General features: G+C 52.4%; 5 protein-coding genes across 5 annotated transcripts; 1 reads left to right on the top strand and 4 right to left on the bottom strand.

The window, feature by feature from the left end:
• Positions 1–3,416: 3,416 nt before the first annotated feature.
• On the bottom strand, positions 3,417–3,995 carry CGGC5_v010299 (uncharacterized protein; the record flags this gene model as incomplete). The annotated part of the gene is made up of 1 exon (XM_066152313.1): positions 3,417–3,995. The coding sequence occupies one exon, from the start codon at positions 3,993–3,995 to the stop codon at positions 3,417–3,419; it is 579 nt and encodes a 192-aa protein (XP_066008182.1).
• Positions 3,996–7,342: 3,347 nt separating this feature from the next.
• On the top strand, positions 7,343–8,233 carry CGGC5_v010298 (uncharacterized protein; the record flags this gene model as incomplete). The annotated part of the gene is made up of 1 exon (XM_032028296.1): positions 7,343–8,233. The coding sequence occupies one exon, from the start codon at positions 7,343–7,345 to the stop codon at positions 8,231–8,233; it is 891 nt and encodes a 296-aa protein (XP_031875412.1).
• Positions 8,234–10,346: 2,113 nt separating this feature from the next.
• Positions 10,347–10,988, bottom strand: CGGC5_v010297 (uncharacterized protein; the record flags this gene model as incomplete). The annotated part of the gene is made up of 1 exon (XM_032028299.1): positions 10,347–10,988. The coding sequence occupies one exon, from the start codon at positions 10,986–10,988 to the stop codon at positions 10,347–10,349; it is 642 nt and encodes a 213-aa protein (XP_031875408.1).
• A 1,690-nt stretch (positions 10,989–12,678) lies between these two features.
• CGGC5_v010296 (uncharacterized protein) lies at positions 12,679–13,691 on the bottom strand (the record flags this gene model as incomplete). The annotated part of the gene is made up of 2 exons (XM_032028300.1): positions 12,679–13,016; positions 13,079–13,691. The coding sequence occupies 2 exons, from the start codon at positions 13,689–13,691 to the stop codon at positions 12,679–12,681; spliced, it is 951 nt and encodes a 316-aa protein (XP_031875409.1).
• A 1,508-nt stretch (positions 13,692–15,199) lies between these two features.
• Positions 15,200–15,659, bottom strand: CGGC5_v010295 (uncharacterized protein; the record flags this gene model as incomplete). Its single annotated transcript, XM_032028301.1, has 3 exons — positions 15,200–15,288; positions 15,341–15,402; positions 15,472–15,659. The coding sequence occupies 3 exons, from the start codon at positions 15,657–15,659 to the stop codon at positions 15,200–15,202; spliced, it is 339 nt and encodes a 112-aa protein (XP_031875410.1).
• Positions 15,660–19,684: the final 4,025 nt, after the last annotated feature.

The raw sequence follows: 19,684 nt of genomic DNA, 5'->3' as shown, positions 1-19,684 counted from the left end.
GTCAGCCCACACCTACATCCAGGGGCTGATCACCAAGCTATCACAACAACTATGCCTATAAAAACCCAGGAACAGAGGTGCCAGACAAGCCTCCCTACAGTCTCAGACTCATCCCTCCTCCGGCTAGCCGACCTAGTAAGCGCAGGGATCCCAGCCCTGCCTACCTTAGGGGATACACCTACTCCGGCAGAAATAGACTCCCTAGCTACCCAACTAGTCAGCCTCCTTTCTACAGCTATCCAGGCGGTAGGGAAGAGACGGACTAGCCAGGGTAGGGGAGCCCCCTGGTGGACAGAGGAGTGTTCAGAGGCCCACCAAGCAGCTGTTAAGGCAAGGCGTCGACAAATCCAAGAGCCTGGGCTAGTAATACCACCGCCTATCCTAGAGGAGCAGAAGGCCTTTCTGACCACAGTCAGGAAGGCAAAATGTGCCTACTGGGCTGCTAAGATTGAGGGGGCTAGATCTAGCCAGAACCTATACCAGATACTAAGCTGGCGTAAGTCTGGCCTAGCTATCAAGGCCCCACCTCTACTAGTGGATGGACAGGCCATCAACAACAGCTACGATAAAGCCCAAGCCTTGCGGAAGGCCCTACTAGAGAGATTTGACGCTACAGACGACCTACCTGGGAACCCATTTGCTGCTCCTATAGTCCCAAGGCGTCTAATACCCTGGCAACAGATAGTCAGCATTGAGGAAGTACGCCAGGCAACTCTCACAAAGGCTACAACCCCTGGGATTGACGGGATTACTACAAAGTTGCTACAATCCATTTGGGGCCTGATAGGTGTTCCTATACAGCAGCTCTTCCAGACCTGTGTCCAAACAGGCTACTTCCCTAGGACCTTCCGTAAAGCAGAGGTGGTTATGATCCAGAAGCCAGGGAAAACAGACCTCTCAAAGACTGGATCCTGGCGTCCAATAGCCCTCCTATCCTGCTTAGGCAAGGGTTTAGAGCGGCTGATAGCAAAGAGGATGGCATATCTTACTATTCTAGAAGGGATAGCCAGCCCACAGCAGGTTGGGGCATTACCAGGGAGGGCTGCAGTCGATCTGACAACCTGCCTAACCCACGAGATCGAAAGGGCTCTGGATCTAGGGCTTACTGCTACCCTGGCGACAATGGACGTTAAGGGGGCATTTGACTCCGTGCTACGAAACCGGCTTATCCTCAGGCTACGACAGCAGGGCTGGCCTAGTAGTCTGATTAGGCTGATATTTACCTTCGCCTCCAGCCGGACCGCCCGAGTCAGGCTAGAGGAAACTACTACAGAGGACTTCCCTCTGTCCTGTGGGCTCCCTCAGGGCTCTCCGCTATCCCCTATTCTTTTTCTGCTCTATATAGCTGATATCCTGGCGGATAACCAGAAGCTACGGTTTGGCTATGCAGATGATATCGGCCTCCTAGCGACTAGCCCCTCTCTAGAGGAAAATGCTACAGCCCTCAGCCAGGAGGTCACTCAGATCCTCAACTGGGGTACAGATAATAAGGTAGCATTTGACCCTGCTAAGTGCGAGGCGGTCCATTTTAGTAGGAAACATAAGCAGAGGAAGGACCTACTAGATATACAGGCAAAGGACCTGACTATAAAGGCCTCAACTAGACCTATACGATGGCTAGGGGTCTGGTTTGATAAGAAACTCACCTTCCGGCACCACGTCGATATAAAGGTGGCAGCAGCAAAGAAAGTGGCCCAGTTCCTGCGGCACTTATCCAACACCAAAGGGGGGCTCCCTGCCGCTGCTGCTCGCCAAGCTGTCATTGCCTGTGTCCTCCCAATAGCCCTATATGGAGCTGAGACCTGGTATGCAGGGTTAAAGAGACCAGCTAGGAACAGCAGCACTACTACTACTAGCAGTAGCGCTGATAACCAGATAGCTACAGTCAGCACAAGGCAAAAGGGCCTGGTTAAGAGGGTAGAGAAGGTTATAACAGTAGCAGCAAGGGCTATCCTACCTGTCTGGAGGACCACGCCAACCAGCAGCCTCCTCCGAGACTCTGGCCTGCCTACCGCAAAAGTAGCTCTCGAAGCAGTACGCCTACGCTTCGCTACACGCCTACAGAAGGTTGACCAACAGCACCCCCTAGTCCCAAGGCTTTCCCAGCTAGGGCGGCGGCAAACAAGGCTTCAAAGAACAGCAGCCCTCCTACCTAAGTGCCCAAGGCCGTTGCTCCTACAGCCACAGCACCTCTCAGGATCACAAGACCCTACAGCTGGCCAGGATAAAGAGAAAGCAGCTAAAGCGTTTCAGGACTGGATTAAGACTGTGCCAGACAACCATACAATTATCTACTCAGACGGCTCTAAAGCCCCTAATGGGGCTACAGGTTTCGGCTTCGTTATCTACCGCAGCAACAAACGGATAGCCCAAGGGTGCGGCCGCCTTAACATTGCAGAAGTGTTTGACGGCGAGGCAGAGGGGGCGAGGGCAGGGCTCCAAAGGGCCCTCCTTACTTCCCAAGGCCAGCCTATACATATCTGCATTGATAACACCAGCGTCATTCAGGGGATCCGAGGCATAGCTCCAGACTCCTCACAAGCGGCCTTCCTGGAGATCCAGGAGATAGCAAGGATACAGAACATACAGACCCATTGGTGCCCAGGGCACCAAGGGATAAAAGGAAACGAAGAGGCTGACAGCCTAGCTAAGGAGGGCACAACACTGCCAGCCCCAAGAGGCCTCCTAGCTACCCTATCAGGGATTAAGCGACTGGCCAAAGAACGCAAACAACACCAGCATAGGAAATGGTGGAAGCAAGAAGCACCCCCCCGTTATACCCAGCTGGGGCTTAAGGCCACCCTTGGCTGCCCTCCTGAACTAGCTCTACCAAGAGCTACCCTTCACTATCTCCTGGCAGCACGATCAGGCCACGGAGACTTTGAACAGTATCATCAACGCTTTAATCACACAGAGGCATTGCTCACCTGCTCCTGTGGGGAGGCTAAAGAGGCAGACCACCTGGTCTACTGCCGTAAGACCCTAGTGAGGAGGCAACGGTGGCCTATCCTCTACCCTTATAGCCGAAGGGAGCCTCTAGGACCTATAGGCTCCCTAGAGCGCTACTTTAAGGGTCTACTTATCGACTCTGAAGGCTTCCAGGCCTTCCTTGACGTGACAGACTTCTTCCAGAAGATCTGCCCGCGTTACTAAGAGATAGGACTTAACCTATCCTCTCAAAAACAACAGACTACCTATAGTCACCAGGACAGCAGATTGCTATAACGGAACTAGGGCACCAGTGGGAACTAGGGATGGATAGAACACATATTGGCCCTCGGGCAAGATCTGGAGGACGCTAGGAAGAGACGTGTACTACAGAGTATATAGCTAGAGCCTGCGGCCCTCCACGCCACATACCCTTCGGGAGGTCTGCCGCAAGGGCGGCTGCGCCCTTGCCGCCACGGCGTTAAATATCAAACAAACAAACAAACAAACATAAAGGTAGCAACATCGTCGACCTCGACACCGAACCACTTGCTCCTCGCAGCGCCACCATCCATGACGTGTACTGAGAGCCTAACATAGGCATGGTCAGGCGTGTTGTTGATACTGCCGTTGTAGAAGCCAACCAAGGCCACGACCCGAGCGCTCCGTCCAGGGGACGCCCCAGCCTCGGCCAGACCCTCCGCCTTTAGGTCCACGGCGGTCCGAAGCCTCCCTGACAGGCGCTCGTTTGATGTACTGGAGATGATAGAGGGTTGCTCGCCCGACTGCTCGTTGGCAGCGTTGACGCATACAGCCGCCTTGAGCGCCAGCCGAAGGCCGATGTGATTGTTGGATCCGCTGATGTGTTGGGCGAAGTCATCAGCGCGCGCCCTACCATGTGCGATCTCCATCAGGGATCGCTGGTTATTGCCGATGGCATACTCGGGATTAGAGTCGCTACTCAGCACCATGCGGAGCTCCGTCAGAACGCCTGTCGCAACCAGCTCCTCCTCGCGCTGGCGCCGGGTGGCGCTGTTGGGGATGATGGTACGGGTTTGAGAGGCCATCGCTGTAGACCGAGATTAATTAGTATGTGTAGCAGCGGACTGGAAGTAGGCAACCGCGTAGAGGTGGGTGTGTCTGTGCGTACTTACCTTCCAGGTGTGTGGGTGAAGGTGGGGATGTGAGTAGGCTGCCAGGTGCGGCTGGATTTTTGGGGAGAGGTCGGATTCTCGTGAAAGGAGGTTGAATCCTAGGGAAGGAGGTCGAATCCTTGGGAAGAGGTCGGATTCTCGGAGGAGAAGGTTGAAATCTCGGGAAGAGGCCAAAAGGCAGGAGCCGAAAAGGTAGCAACTGCTACTGTTGCGGGTATGTGCCTTGGTCGAGAGTCTTTCGGAGTTGCCCGCGATGGTGGGCTTGTAGGCCGCAGCGTTTGTGATGTGATGTGATGCTGTTGATGTCCAGGAGAGGTTTGAAAAGGGTAGCAGATGGGCCTCGGCCGCCTTAAATACCTTACCTAGCGCGGCGGGTGGTGAATGTCAAATGAGGCAGTTGCGATGCAGCGTGAGTGCAGGCAGGCTGCACCGGTGATGTAGGTGGAGGGTTCCACTCGATTCGAAGAAGGAGAGACGGGCCGGGAGTAGATGCCTGAAGCCAGCGGCAACAAAAGAGATGGCGAGAGAAGGCAAGCAAGCTCACCGGTACAGAGACAGGTAACACCTACTCAATAAGGGAGAAGGCAACAGTTTCCAGATCCGGGACGAGGCGCAAGCGGCAGGTGCATGCTACTGGGCGTAGGGACCTCAGGAGGAAGGAAGGGATTATCCCATTCCTCAAATGATCGTGCTGACAAAAGCGGCAGTTACCAAGCCGTCAGGGACGTAGCTTCTAAACCTGAGAAAGTGATGAATTTCTCTTTTCTTTTCCTCCCCTCCCAAGAGGTATCTCTCCTACCTTGATTTCTACGACAGGTGCGGTGCATCCCGCCCCTTCCTCCACCATTATCATGTCAATAGGTGCGTGACACAGGGTGAAGGCTCTTCAGGCGGGCTGCAGTAAGGGCCAAGAGCACGGATTACCAGAATCTGCGCCACCCCCTAACTCCTCCCAAGATGCGTGTAACCTACTACCTATATATAACCTCGTAGGCCCTTTTTTTACTCCCTTAGGTGACCTAGCCTAACCTGTTCCGGGTAGTCCTGACACATCATCATCTACAATCATCATCTACAACAGGATCTCGCCGCATCTCCCACCCCCGATGAATACACAACGGGCAAAGAAGCGGAAAGGCAACACCAGCGATGTCTAGGATCTCGTCAACCCATCACGAAGTTAACAATAGAAGCTACGGGATGATGTAAGTCGACAGGAAGAGCAAGAGGAAGAAGAGGAAGAAGAGGAAGAAGAGGAAGAAGAGGAAGAAGAGGAAGAAGAGGAAGAAGAGGAAGAAGAGGAAGAAGAGGAAGAAGAGGAAGAAGAGGAAGAAGAGGAAGAAGAGGAAGAGAAGGCTGAGGTGAGCACAACAAGGAGGAACACTTAATTTTGCGAGGCTTACCGACCACCTTAAATCCAAGGAGCTTGAACAAGGTTAAAATCGGACCTCTGGCTTCCGAGGTTTACCGCCTGTATTAAATCCGGGACTTTTAGCAAAAGGCGTCTCGCCAGCGCTCCAACTCTTCATCCCCGCCGACTGATATTATGTTCCATTATCACCCCGATCCACCGTGCGGGTTTCCCATAAAACCTCTCTGTGATTCCGTCAAGACCGCCCAGCACTTTTGTGATCTGTGTAGACAAGTATTCCATGGATGTATGCGGACGTCGGTTGGCTATCAGACCTCCATGAGGGCTCGGACGATTACAAGCGTCTCTCATCCTAGCACAGAGAGTTGCTTCTTTCCTCATCACGTAGGTGGTGGCTAAACCACTTGATAACTATCGTGTACTTGAAATTCTTGTCGTCGTTGATCCGGGTTCCAGTTTAGGTTCGTCTCCAGCTACTCAAGGAGTATCGCATGGTGTGCCTGTTGCACGATCTGACGAATTAGCTTTGAGGTGTAACTGTGAGGTACATGGGGCTGCGTGCGTTGCGTCGTCCTGCGCACGATCTGTGATCGTGCGCAGGGGTTTGAGTTAGTCCTGCCCCCGCAGTGGTGGTGTCTATCTCTCATCCTATTCCCTCCAGACACTCTTCTTCTGTGTGTTATATAGAGAGGAGGGGAAGCAGCTCCCTACACGTGCAATAAGTAAGTGTCGGTGCAACGTAAGCAGATTCAGGCTGAGGGAAAGCTGGTTGGTAACAGACATGAAAGACTTGCTAGTGGGCGTCTGCTTGATTAGTTGAATAATGGTCCACCTTAGGCAGTAGGAGTGATTGGATAGCTGCTGCCCTCTCTGGTACCTTACCTGAGGCACCACCCCGCACCACCGCGGGAGCCGACGTGGAGAGAGGAGGTGAGTGTGCACGGGTAATTATTAGGGGCATTCGCGACCCAACCTTTGCAACTGCCTTTTGTTGTGCGAGACATCATCGTCACAGGCGATTCACGAACACCACCATCATATTCATGCCTGGCCTGTTTGTCTCTTGTCTGCCCTGGCGCGCAGCTTCCCTGCCAGCTTGCGTTGACTCCACTACTGTTAGATGCCTTACTCACATTCAAACGAGGGCTTAGCCGAGGACTTGCCCCAATCACCACACCGCTCCTGCCACCACAAGCCTCCCCATGCTAGTTACAGCATCGTCACAAGCTATCTACTACTGCTATATTCACCCCAGCCCACGGGTTGTTCCTGCCTCCTGGTACGTAAGGCACCTTCCGCACGCGGGCTAGCCTCTGTCGAGACCTCTCAGCTGTGTCATTAGGTAAAGGCCTCACTCCTAATCAGACTCGGGCCAGAGAGTTGGGTTCCCCCAAACACCACCACCAGGTACCTTACTACTACAAACAACAACCCCACCCACAATCACATCCACAATCACGACCAGAAGCCGCCGCCGCCGCCACAGCAGGCCTTGGCCAACAGCTTCCGCCTTACCTTCCTTCCCTCACGCTCAAGACACCAGGCCAGGGGCGCAGTACAAGAGACGAATATCTCCACCCTCGGCCCTATCCCACAAGCTCAGGTTTCCTTCCTAGACCACCACTAGCAACAACCTTAAGCTTCTTCTCACACATCACCTCTTAACACCGAAGCCTCAGCTAGCCGCACTTCACATCAACCCTCCCTAAGGTAGAGAGCACGCTACCCCATGAATACCCATCGCTCTTTCCGACCAACCTTACCTACACAATGCTAACAGGTGCTCAGGGGACCCCGCAGAGAAAAGAAAGAGAAACGAAAGGGAAAGGGAAAAAAGGAAAGGAAAAGAAAAAAAAAGAAAAAAAGAAAAAAAAAAAACACCGCAACGATGACTTCCCCGCAGCGCACGGTCAATGATACCTTGGCTTTCATCTCCAGGAACCTCGCCTCCCGCCATGCTGTCGAGTCGATGACCAAGGACACCCTCGAGAGCAGGCCGACGGACGCCGAACTCCGCTGCCTGTGCCAGGACACCATCCTCACGATGAAAGAGTTCACATCGGGCCACCAAGTTGTCTCCTGCGCCGTGCCAGGGGCTGTTCGGGCTCTAGCATTGGCCTTCGACAAGCTTCAGCAAGCAGACACGACCAGGCTTTCGGTTATCATGAATGGGGGTATCAAGATCGGTCGGGAGTGGGATGAGGACGCATTCCAGGAGAATGGTCGGATGAGATTCTTCAAGGATGGCATACATGAGGAGGTCCCCGGAACGCTTCTCTGGGAGGTTGAGGTCAACTCTGTCCCCGACGGCTCCGGCGGCTGCCGCAAGGAGCTGAAGCACGACACCACCCGCGTCTGGGTCCCCTTTAAGCCTGGCGCTGGCGAGGAGGGGTCTCACCTGGGCGACTTCTATGCCGCGTTGTTCCAGGAGTACCTGAGCGTCGCCAACAAGGTGCCTGGCAAGACCTCGGCCAGGTACTTCGAACGCACCCCGTCCACCAACGAGCTAACCGTCTGGGACACCACTGGCAACCACGTCAGCAGCTTCGCCATGGCAATGATGCACCTCCTGGCCGTCCGCATTGCCAGGGTCAACCCTTCCGACGACGAGAAGACCAGCCTCCGGAAGATGCTGCAGGACGAGATCGTGGCGCGCTACTGGATTGCGGAGTGCAGGGATGAGGACAAAAGCGACCAGAAGTCCACGTTCTTCTCGATGGGACTGCTGTTCTGGGCCATCACCCACCCTACGGAGCTGGAGGCCAAGATCAAGGGATAACTAGTCGGGAATTACGCCAGGGAGTCTAGCTGCGAGGATGAGCAGGAACGTGTCGGGTGGCTTTGGGACGCATGAGGATCAAAAATCATCAGGCTGCCCGCTTCTGGCAGAGTGAGGGAGTTGAGTTGGTAACCTACTTAGGTATTACGTGTCGTAAGGGGGGGTGGATGGAGGTGGAGGAGCCGTAGGCATGGAACCCAAGGTACCTACCTAGCCAGCCTACCTATTGATGAACATGGAGGGCCAGTAAGCAGGTCTCCATTTCTAGAAGAACACAGTCGGTTAGTACTTGGTCGCCTTTCCACCGCTTCCGCTAGGTGATGACGGCTTTGGTCTCGGGGCAATGTTCAACCCCAGCCAACCCATGATATCCACTTCCCCTTCTCCCGCCGGTCAATCGGAGACCGCGCTTAATTGTACGCGCCAGTCTGATCTGCACGGTGGCTTATTAGAGGACTTATAGAACGGCCAGAGACCGCACCTGGTGACCCCACCTATCATATCATGCCCATCACACCACAAACACTGCTTCCGCCGCTGCTATCTGTTCCCTTTTAATTCCTACGATTGTACCTTACCAATGACAATGAAAGGGATAAGCAGCTTGAAGGCTAGTGTGGTTGGAAAAGTGTGTTAGTGGGGGTTCGCATGCCATCAGTACACATGACCAAGACCTTCCATCCAAAGGCAAACCACACTGGTTTTGCTCCTCTCTCAGCAGGTAAGGTACCTAGGCAAGCATACATACCCACGTCAGCATCTTCCCCGAACGTCCTTACTCATCATCACATCTCTATGCGTACGTCCATTCCATTCCATGATATTTTGTCTAATATTCAAAACTACCGCTTAGAGGGAACCCTACTCCAAAACACTGCCTACCGTCTCCCCAGCACCCAGGCGTCAGTTTCCACCTAAGGAGCACGGCTGCTGATACCTCCGTTTTGTTCAGGACGTAAGCCTTCGACCACAGCAAGAACAAGCGCAGAGGATGTGCCGCATTATCACCTCCTCCATCTCCGAATTTGATACAGTATTTGTCGTGCTCAATCCTGCCGCTCCGCCCTGGTACCCCACTACGTTAGTTGACGAGAGGGCGGTTTGAGGCGGGCCCTGAGCACGCACTCCAGTACATCTGCTGTATGGTTTGGATAGGGAACTCAGTACGACGGTCTATACTTCGATGTCCTGCCCCTCCCGAGGACCGTGACCGCAGCATATGCCCCTTAGGCCCGTTAGGGTCGTGTACCCACCACAGATTCCTCACGGGCTCTGGCGATACGGTCGAATGGAGGCCTCGGACGAAGAACCTCAGGTTCCTATTCCATCCCACGTCAACGTTGAACCTGCCGCGCAAGTCGGCTTGACCCAAGTTGTCCTAGGCTTTTTCCGAGTAGAGGAATGAAGTACGCCGAGACATGCCCTTCGCCCCGCTGGACCTGCTCGGCTGGTGGGGCCAGGGTATTGAAGCGACCGCGGCCGAGGGGAGAGGGCTGTGCAAACGCTTCGCGACATCGAGGGCGGCCAACTGATCGTCATCCTTGACGGAGACGTCAGCGTCCGCGTCAAGAAGCTGTTGGATGATGCTCTTGTCCCCACGTCCAAACAGGGTGCCATCGCCACCCAATCGGGCGCAAAGATGGGCGGTTGTTGACCCGTCTGGTCATTTGGCAGTCACATCGATGTCATCCGATTTGATGAGGGCTTTCATGAGCTGGGGTAATGCATCGAAGTCGTCCTAGAGGGCGTCGTATCAAGCCTGTGTGGTTGTGCGACCTGACTAGAGGTCCACGGCGGCCCCCAGTGCCACGAGAAGGAGTGTTTCAGTTGGGCGTCAGGGCACAGGGGCTTGGACGTTGACACCGGGTTGCTGCGCGAGCCAGTTCGCGTATCGAAACCGCTTGGTACGACAAGCCCTGGGTAGAGTCTGCTGCCCCCACGACGTTTGGTCCGTGATGGATGTAATTCTCTGCTGAAGGATGCGTTTAGCGATTTTGATGGTCCTGGACCTGGGTATGTAAACACAGCAGAGATCGTGAAGCAGTGAGACTGAACGCTCGTTTCCAGGATGTGAGGCTCTCCAAGCACCAAGCACCAATGATACAAGTCGTACTCATCGGGGCTGAGGTGAGTCGCCATCGGAAACAATGCCTGAAGCTCCGGCTTTGATGAGTCTTTCGGCAATCTTGGACTGTCCATAATAGATGGCAGTATGAATTGGTGTCTTGGCTGCGTTCGGGGCGTCAAAGTCGGGATTGAAGTGGGGTGGGTGGCCAGGGTCGTCCAGGTCATCGCAAGACCAGCATGGCCCGGGGCTCCTGAGGGCTACGTCCGCGCCCTCTTCCAGCAGTCTCTTGACGAACCGCTTGTTCCCAACAACGATTGCTACTTGAAGGGCAGTGTAGTCATCAATCCAGGGTATGATATTCTGCAATCCCGCAAGCATCACGGGCGGGGGCGGGTCGCCCTCTTCCCGGAGTTGACCCCAGTAAGGTGGCAAGGTGACATCTAACTTATCGGGGTGGTTCCTCTTAGTATAATCCACTGCGAGTTCGAGAAGTGTAGTGTCCCCGGTGATGATGGCTGCGAAAAGTGCCCGTCCATCGATTTCGCCCTCAATTTCACCCTCGATGAGGGTGCGAATTGGTGTGTCTGTGTGGTAGACGGGGGACAGATTGATGCGGTCTTCGATGGTGTTAAGCCCCAGAGCAATCAATCTCAGGATCTCATGGGGGAGGGGAATGACGTAATACATGGTTAGGACAGAACAGCTAAGGATCGGTATACGATATTGTATTGTATTGTCAGTAGATGGAAGTGTGGAAGTCGACGTTTGGGCTTACTAGCTTAGTGTACGGATACCATAGAGACTCATTTGGCCTGTTTCCATATTCATACACACATATACATATGTTTAGATACGTGTGTGTGTGTGTGTGTGTTTGTGTGTGTGTTTGTGTTCGTATAATGGCAATAGGGGTTTGATCATCAAGCACTTTCCTGAACAGTGTTCTGCTTTAAACACATCAGGTAGTCGTAGAATAAGTAATCAAACAAGAAACACAAGTATAATGTAAGCAGAAAATATCATTAATCACTACAAAGATCCTAATAAAGAGAAGTGTGTATATTTCCGTGTGTCATTGTTAACATACCTTAGGTACCCAAAGGGATTCATTCCAGGAACAAAACCACAATCACGATATCAATGTCATTAAAACAACAGCTAAACATATCAACTGTTCCTCTCGATCGAGCTACTTTGGGTTTTTTGGACTCTCGTTACTAGGTAAGAAGTCGCGTCGAGGACAAGAATGGGTTTCTCTCTCGTCGTCTTCGTCCCGTGTCCGATCCCGAAGTAATCATCCCTGAAGTCTCTATGTACCTGGTCAAGAAGTATACTACTCCAGAGTTCCAATCCTGCTTTATATCTTAGAAGTATTCTCTGTACTCGGGCGCATATGTTGCCCGCTGCCCACGGACGTTCACAAGAAGAGGCCTATTGACGTCAACAAGATGGCCATGACGATTCTCGCCCTTGCAGGGGATCAGGAGACACCTTCACTTCGGGGCACTTCGTCGATCGGGGGCCCCGAGAGTCGGGTGAATCAGCACCCACGAGGCCCAGGCCGGCAAAGCATCACACGCAGGCCAGCGGCGGAGCCCACCAGCAGTAGCATTATCTACATCTCACCTCCAGCTTCGGCTCATGCTACAGTCTATACCACACACCATCATAAGCCGTTCACCTAAAACACCGCCATATCCATCTTATCCCATCATTCCTGCCTGCTGAGGCGTATCTTCCCTGGCAGCCGGGTGCCCGGTCCGGACTTATGCAGGTGCTCTGGGAGAGGGGGGGAAAAAAAGAAAAGAAAAAAAAACAACAACAGGTGATAAAACGACCCAAACAGCAAGAGAGTTTAATCACGACGATAAGAATAAGTGCACGTACGCTGAGCGTGTAAACAGAGATAGTACAGCTTGACGGCTCTTAGTAAGGCTGATGTATCGATGGAATATATTTCTACACCTGTCGTGTGCGTAGTCAATACCCGTGTGTGCGTAACATCTGGGCGAACTTTATAAGTGGTTTCAGATGTACCGAACACAATCCTCTTATACGGCCTTCCGGGGTACATGCAGCAGGTGCATCAATACCATCGCGGGCCTCGGCCGGTATTGAAGGGAGTTGAGGCTACTCCCGCCGTCCCCGCGCCCTTATTCGTGACCTGATTAACCCACAGCCATCACAGCCATCTCTAGGCGAGACTCCAAGTAAGCAGCAGATAGACTACTAGCTCACTATGGAGGCAACCACCTCTCGAGCCCTTCCTGCCCCCCGATACTCGCGTCTCTATAGCCATCATACCTAGAATCTACCCGGACAGACATGCTTACTACATAGGAGTAGCTGGTCAGGTTAGGGGGGTGGGTGACGCTCTCTAGAGCTGCGCAGGGCCGTTGACGCCGAGAAGCTGCCTAGCCTTTTTAACCAGGGGCGACTTTAAGCGAACGAGATGCTTAATCACCAGCTGCCGCAGAGCGTACGACAGGTCTGTTTGAACGTTGAGCAGGGCCCTCGGGGTCTTGTCGATGATCCAGCTGATGTCTTTCATGTCCTTATCGTCCTTCTTTCGATGTTCCGCTGCTAAGGCATTGACCTTCGACATGAAGATCTTGCCGAGCCGCATGACGTGAATGTTGATCGGCGTCTTTCTCTCGTTTTCCACTTTGAAGTCCTTCGAATTGACCTGCAAGCTTTCGGGTGTCGTCAAGGTGCCTAGGCCGGCCGTTAGTGTCCGCAGACCAGCCGGAGGCTCCGGAGTAGGGGGCTTAACTCACCGGCGATCACTAGGTCAATCTCGATGTATCTAGGCTTCCCTGCACTTCCTCGGTCGCGATAAACCCGCAGGTGAGCCTCGCTCGGCCATCCAGGCCCAGGAACTATGTACTTTTTGTCTTTGCTTAGTGCAGCCCGTAGCTTAGGCATAGTGGTCTGTACAACCATGTCGATGTCGGTTGTGTGTCGATCTGATTGTCCGTGGATTTTCAGAGCGAGGCCACCAGCAACAGCCCAGGGAATCTTATTCCGGTCAAGGAGCTTGCTGAGCGGGTCAAGGGTGTCTAGAAGACTAAAAAAGCTAACGTCAACCTCAGACTCCTTCTGAAGTGTTGCTGCCTCCTGTCGATCAAACCAGCCTTTGGTGATATCGCGGCCGACAACAGTAATACCCCTCGGGAACTGGGTGCATGATCCACCCCTACTATTCCTAGCGAGGGCTTCTACTTCACAGAGGGTGAAGTCGGTGACGCTTCTTTTTATCGACACAGAGGAGCCGAAGCCCCGGCCATGATATGTCGCAAGCGGCGCAGCCTCTGATGAGACAGCTAGGAGCCAGAACAAGGTTATTAGGGACCAGTAGATGGTGCAAGAGAGCTGTAGAGGCGGTGCCATTGGTAAAACCGACCAAATCTATTACAAGACAAATGTTGCGAAGCTAGAAAGTCCTCGACCTTGAGGATCGCGAAACAGCCAGCGAAGCTATGTAGTTCATAAATAATAGTGCCAAGCGCAGGAAGGATTGGCTTTATGAAGTTGGGGCAGGACGTCGTATGCTTAACGTAAGCACGCTTCTTTGCAGGGCATCGCACCCGATTATTCATCCCTTCTCTACTTAGGTGTCGCGAACATCAACCAGATTATCCACCCTGGGCCCCTGCGCATGGCCGTGGGTCAAAGGAGAAGGCTAGAGCCGGTTTCGCCGAATCTGATAGATACTACCCGACGGCAGTGTACGAACTGCAGACTGAGTGTGTGTGTGTTTGCGTATGTTTCCTCTTTTTTTTTTTAATCGTTTTTCCCCCCCTCCCTTTCACCCCCACTCCGGTGCCCATCGCATGTATAACCCTACGGATACCGCGATCCCACTAGGTGCTGCCTTCGCTAAACACTTAACGGGGCCCTTCCTACTGGTGCCCGGGGCTGCCGAAGCTGCCCGTGACCCCAGTTAGTACCCTTCGGCAATGGTGGCTATGAAAGGAGCGCACGTTTGAGGCAGCGTTAGCTCCACCCCTGTCAAGGGGTAATTAGAGTGCTTGGAGTTCGTGGTTCATTTTTTGACCGATATGTTCTACCCCGTCCCAAATTATATTCCGGTCAGCTCCTGGGCCCGGATAGCGGGCTCGGCCGACAGCTACCGCGCGCCCGGACAGGATAGCGAGAACGAGACCATCCAATCGAAAATGACATTCATCCGACTGAAGCATCCCTCATTTGCATATGATCACTATAAGGCTACTGATTAGTCCAGGGTTGCGTTGCCCATTTACCCCTAGCAAAGCTCTTGACATCCTATGAAGATGAGCAGGAAGAGATGGACAACTGGCTAGATGGGACCGAATCCACATTCTAGAAGCAAGTGCTCGCTCGACAGATATACTGCAATTGACCGCCCCTAAACATCACAGACTACTGACACTACAGTCCTCCATCAGCCCCTTCACAAAGCAGAACAAATAACACTTAAACATGCTACGACATTTTAGGAACCTGTGTTAATCGCTCAGACACCTAGTAGTTAGACGACCTGAAAAAAAAAACAGCTGGGGCATTGGAACTTTTTAACAGAGCCTAGTGAAAAGGGAACAATGGCCAGAAGACATAACGGCGTGAACAGACCTCTAGTCATTTGAGTCTTGAATGTTCAGGGGCAGAGATGGTGTTTGATCAGAGTTTTGGAGCATAGGAGATCCACAACGCGTTCGGTTTGCCTAATGCCCTAGGAGAAACTGGTCTAGACCGCTGAAACAGGTCCGGTCATTATGGCGTTGAAACCTAACATGATCTTGACTTTTTCCATCGCACTCACGTTTGTCCTGTTGAATATGTGGCTAGCCTTGGAAATTGCTAGGTTGATAGGTTAGTAGGTGCTATTGCGATCGTGGGCCATATCCCATTCCTTTCTACAGCTTAGAAGCCATGAAACGGTAGTACGCAAGGCAGTTCCATTCCTTGTCGTATTTACCCTTGGAGAGCGTGATCCATTCTTCGCCTACAGAGGTGGTCAGTTAGTATAGCTCATCCACAGCAAGACGGCAACATACCTTTTCTAATGACTCTATCAATGTTGGCTTTAGAAGAGGTTGTAGTACCTCCATAATCAATACTGGATAGCATGGGTTTAGTCCCTTTCCAACAACGCGCATTAGTGATTCATAACCAATAGACGACGTACCGTTGCATACGCTTAACTTCATCCCAGTCATGGCGTGTCTGAGTCCAGGTGTTGGGGTTATCTGCCAGGCGCCTTACGTGCAAGTAGCTTGCTGTAAACTTGTTCTGGCGAAAGGCGGTCTTGCCAACGATGAGACCCACGTGAAGACAGCCCGTCTGATCGATGGTATACTGCTGACTAGGTGTCATACCCTTCTGTCCAGGATATGCTTTATTACAGGACATGAAGTAGTAGTGTGTGTTGTGGCTGGCGGAGAGTGCCCACAACCCTCTCAGCCGCTGCCCAAGCTGCGCTCGAATCGCGGGACAGGATTCCGTCCTTGTCGTAGACAACGCTGCCTATTGTTGCCATATCGCCTGGTGAACGGACTGTTATAGCATTGTTGGGGTTTGGCACAGCAAGGCCAGCTACGGCCATGCAGGACGAGAGGAAATACAAAAGCCTCATCCTGTTCAAGGGGATGCAAGTTGAGAGACAATAGCAAGTAGATGCGGAATGAAACGGTGTAGGTAGCCGCGAATCCTCGGGTTTTATAAGCTTGTCTTGCCTAGTTATCGATTCATAATAATGATCCGAGGAACTCTCAGTGCGCAGCAATCGTTGGTTCAGATAGTACTCAGCCGTCGGCGACTCTGCCACGGACACATGAGAAGCCGAAGGTGGATCCCTCATCGGCTACGCCGATGAACTGGCAGACTCCTGGTATAGCCATGTTACCCAACCTGCGAACGGAGCTAATAAGCGCAGTACTGCGACAGGCTAACGATGCAGAAGCCTGGTAGCGACAAGGGGCCGAATTTGGAGGCCGCAGCATTTTCACTGCGTCTATGACTACGGAAGGACTGAAGAGGCTAACCCAACAGACCGCACATACGCAGTAAGGATAACAGTGAGCCGACCCACTTAGGTATTAGGCAGCTGTGACAGGATATTTCATCAGAATAGATTGACCCTAACATGGCTTGACATGTTCCTGCCTACTCGGTCTCGACCGTAGCGTAACTTTCCGCTTCACCTCATTCCTTCCCTTTAATATGTGCCGCCTACTTCAACCCCTACCACCCTTCCTCATTCTCTCCACTTGACTAGCATGCAATCACCTAACGTTGGCACAGACCGTTCCCCTCGACAACACATATCCTTTCACCTTCTCTACACGTCCTCTGACGTTAGATGCTCTCTCTGGTGTACACTTGGTACCTTCGACCTCGAAGTTCTAATATTTCCAGCCATTGTTGGACTTGAATCGGCTGCAGCGCAAACGGTACCTCCTGTAAGGCCTGGGAGAGACTAAAGAAGAAAAGAAAGAGGGAAAAAAAACAAAGAAAGAAAAAAGAAAAAAAAAAACGCCTACCCAGTTGACAAAGTGACGGTAGTGGTGCCCGGAAGACTCAATCCATCTCTAGCCGTCCCGACGATGTGTTACAGTCAGCTAATTCCACACGGTACTATTAAAGGGAAGATTGTTGCTGCCCATTTCAAGCAAAGCGCAGGCCGTCAAGCAATACCGCCGCATACTGTATTTAACTTTATGACGAGCTTGACTTCTGGAGTTATTGACCTGACTATATATAGAGCTAGTAGCGCTACTAAGAGTAGCGCCGTCGTTCCCAAGAAACTCCGTGTCTTGCAAGAAAAAGAACATCAAGATCGGTCATATTGGTCTCTAAGACAGGCACAAATACAGCTCGCAGTCTTTCGAGTACGAGACAACCTACAACCCCACGCGTAGATTTTGCGCATATAACGAGATTCGGCTTGCCAGTAGCCAACGATTCCACTTGTGACCCAGTACTAAACCTGACTGCAAGGACAGCAAAGGATAGCGATCGACCGCCCCACGCTGACGCTGGGCAGCTTATAACGGGTCACTCAACTTTTAGGATCGGTGTGAATAACAGGCACTCACTTAGAACAGAAGGACTACACTGAAGGCCACCATGACGCTGCAGGTTCTTAGTGCTCGCCTCCTGTACCCAAGTGATAACCTAGTAACAGGATTATTGGTCAGAGGGACTGTTCATGACTGACATAGTATGACCTAAGCCTGGCTTATAAGCAGACACCCGTAGCTCTTTGGCCATTCACTCTCTAACCGTTATTTGGGCCATTTTAAGCTTATCTTCACCACGCACACCGTTGGTTACAGAGTCTGAGACTGATTAACTCAACCTTTGAGAAGACATCACCTGTTAGGCTCAGTATAGTGGGGACGTAGAACCATGGTACAATATTTGGTCCACAGCAGTGACTCTGGACTCCCGTTAGTGGAATGTACGCTTAGATGGCGGGCCGTGACGGTCGGGTTACTAGAACAGGGTGTTTCCAGAGGTGGGCGTCAGACGTTGCGATGGCCCCTTAGAAGCGTGTATGTGACTCTCCCAACTACAGCATCCGCAATTGCTGTCAGGCAGACAACTAACTACAAGCCCCAGGAGACTGCGCAACCGGGTAGGTCGTTAATGTACTACTTTACTCTTATACTACAGACCCCCTTGAGCTATTCTATGAATGCCCAATTGACTCCGAGTCTCCGCCCTTGGCCCGGGATATCAACAGACGTGTCGCGCATCTTCCTCCTCTATCGTCTCAGTCACGATGGAAGTACATCACCCCACAGCCTGTCTACATACACTTCCACATAATGTCCTGGACCTGCCTTATCTCAAATAACCCCAAACACTGAAATCGCTGTCTTCCGCTACTTACAAAGGTCAGATTCATATTCTAAGGCGAGGCAAGACTTGAAGCTTCCTGGAACGAAGTCTTACTTACCTTGGTCCTCTACCCAATAGAGAAGTATACGTTCTGGTTGCCGTTTTCCTTCTTGACGACGATTTGAGTTATACCTTTACTCCGTAACATCTGGCCCACTGCCTTATAAAAGGGTGTGCCGCTGAAGATAGCCCAATCTGTTTGATGGTTGGGGGTAATCCGGATTTCGTCCTTAAAGCGAAGTTTGTGTTTTTTTTTTTTTTTGTTGTTGTTATATTTAACGCCGTGGCGGCAAGGGCGCGGCCGCCCTTACGGCCGACCTCCCGAGGGGTATATGGCGTGGAGGGCCGCCGGCTCACGCTATATACTCTACAGTACACGCCTCTTCCTAACGTCCTCCAAATCTTGCCCGTGGGCTACTATGTGTTCTATTCGTCCCTAGTTCCCGCTGGTTCCCTAGTTCCGTTGTGGTCTTCCGGTCCTCTACGAGGAGGGGGTTGTTACTAAGGTCTAGGTCAAGACCTAGTCCCTAGTACCGCGGGCAGATCTTCTGGAAGAAGTCTGTCACGGAGAGAAAGGCCTGGAAGCCTTCATGATCAGTAATTAGCCCCTTATAGTACTGCTCAAGAGATCCTATAGGCCCTATAGGCTCCTGTGAACTAGAAGGGTGGAGGGTGGGCCACTGAAGCCGCCTCACTAAGGTCTTTCGGCAGTAGACTAGGTGGTCTACTGCCTTTGCCTCCCCGCAGGAGCAGGTAAGTAGTGCTTCTGTATGGTTGAAGCGTTGGTGATATTGCTCGAAGTCTCCATGCCCTGAACGGGCTGCTAGGAGATGGTGAAGGATCGCCCGTGGCAGGGTCAGTTCAGGAGGGCAGGCGAGGAAAGCCTTAAGCCCTAGTTGGGTGTAAAAGGGCGTTGCCTCTTGCTTCCACCATCTTCTATGCTGGCGGTATATTCGCTCTCTAGCAAGCCGTTTGATCCCTGATAGGGTAGCTAGTTGGCCCCTAGGGGCTGGCAGGGTTGTGCCCTCCTTAGCTAGGATGTCTGCTTCCTCGTTTCCTTTGATACCCTGGTGCCCTGGGGACCAGTGGGTTTGTATGTTGTATATCCTAGCTGCCTCTTGGATCTCAAGGAAGGCAGCTTGTGAGGAGTCTGGGGCCATGCCTCGGATCCCCTGGATAACGCTGGTATTGTCGATACAGATATGTATAGGCTGGCCCTGGGAGGTAAGGAGGGCCCGTCGCAGCCCTGCCCTCGCCCCTTCGGCCTCGCCATCAAATACTTCTGCTATGCCGAGGCGTCCGCAGCCCTGGGCTATGCGTTTATTCTTACGGTAGATAACAAAGCCAAATCCTGTAGCGCTATCAGGGGCTTTAGAGCCATCTGAGTAGATGATAGTATGCTCTTTTGGCACCGTCTTGAGCCAGGCCTGGAAGATCCTGGCTGCTACTTCCTTCGTCTGTGTGACTATAAGGTTATTGGACCCTGGGAGGTATTG

This window comes from Colletotrichum fructicola (genome assembly GCF_000319635.2).
Source record: "Colletotrichum fructicola Nara gc5 chromosome Unknown KSG_Nara_v1_contig06, whole genome shotgun sequence".
Classification (NCBI taxonomy): domain Eukaryota; kingdom Fungi; phylum Ascomycota; class Sordariomycetes; order Glomerellales; family Glomerellaceae; genus Colletotrichum; species Colletotrichum fructicola.
Note: the sequence above shows the minus strand (reverse complement) of the source record. Positions and strands in the feature narration are given on the sequence as shown.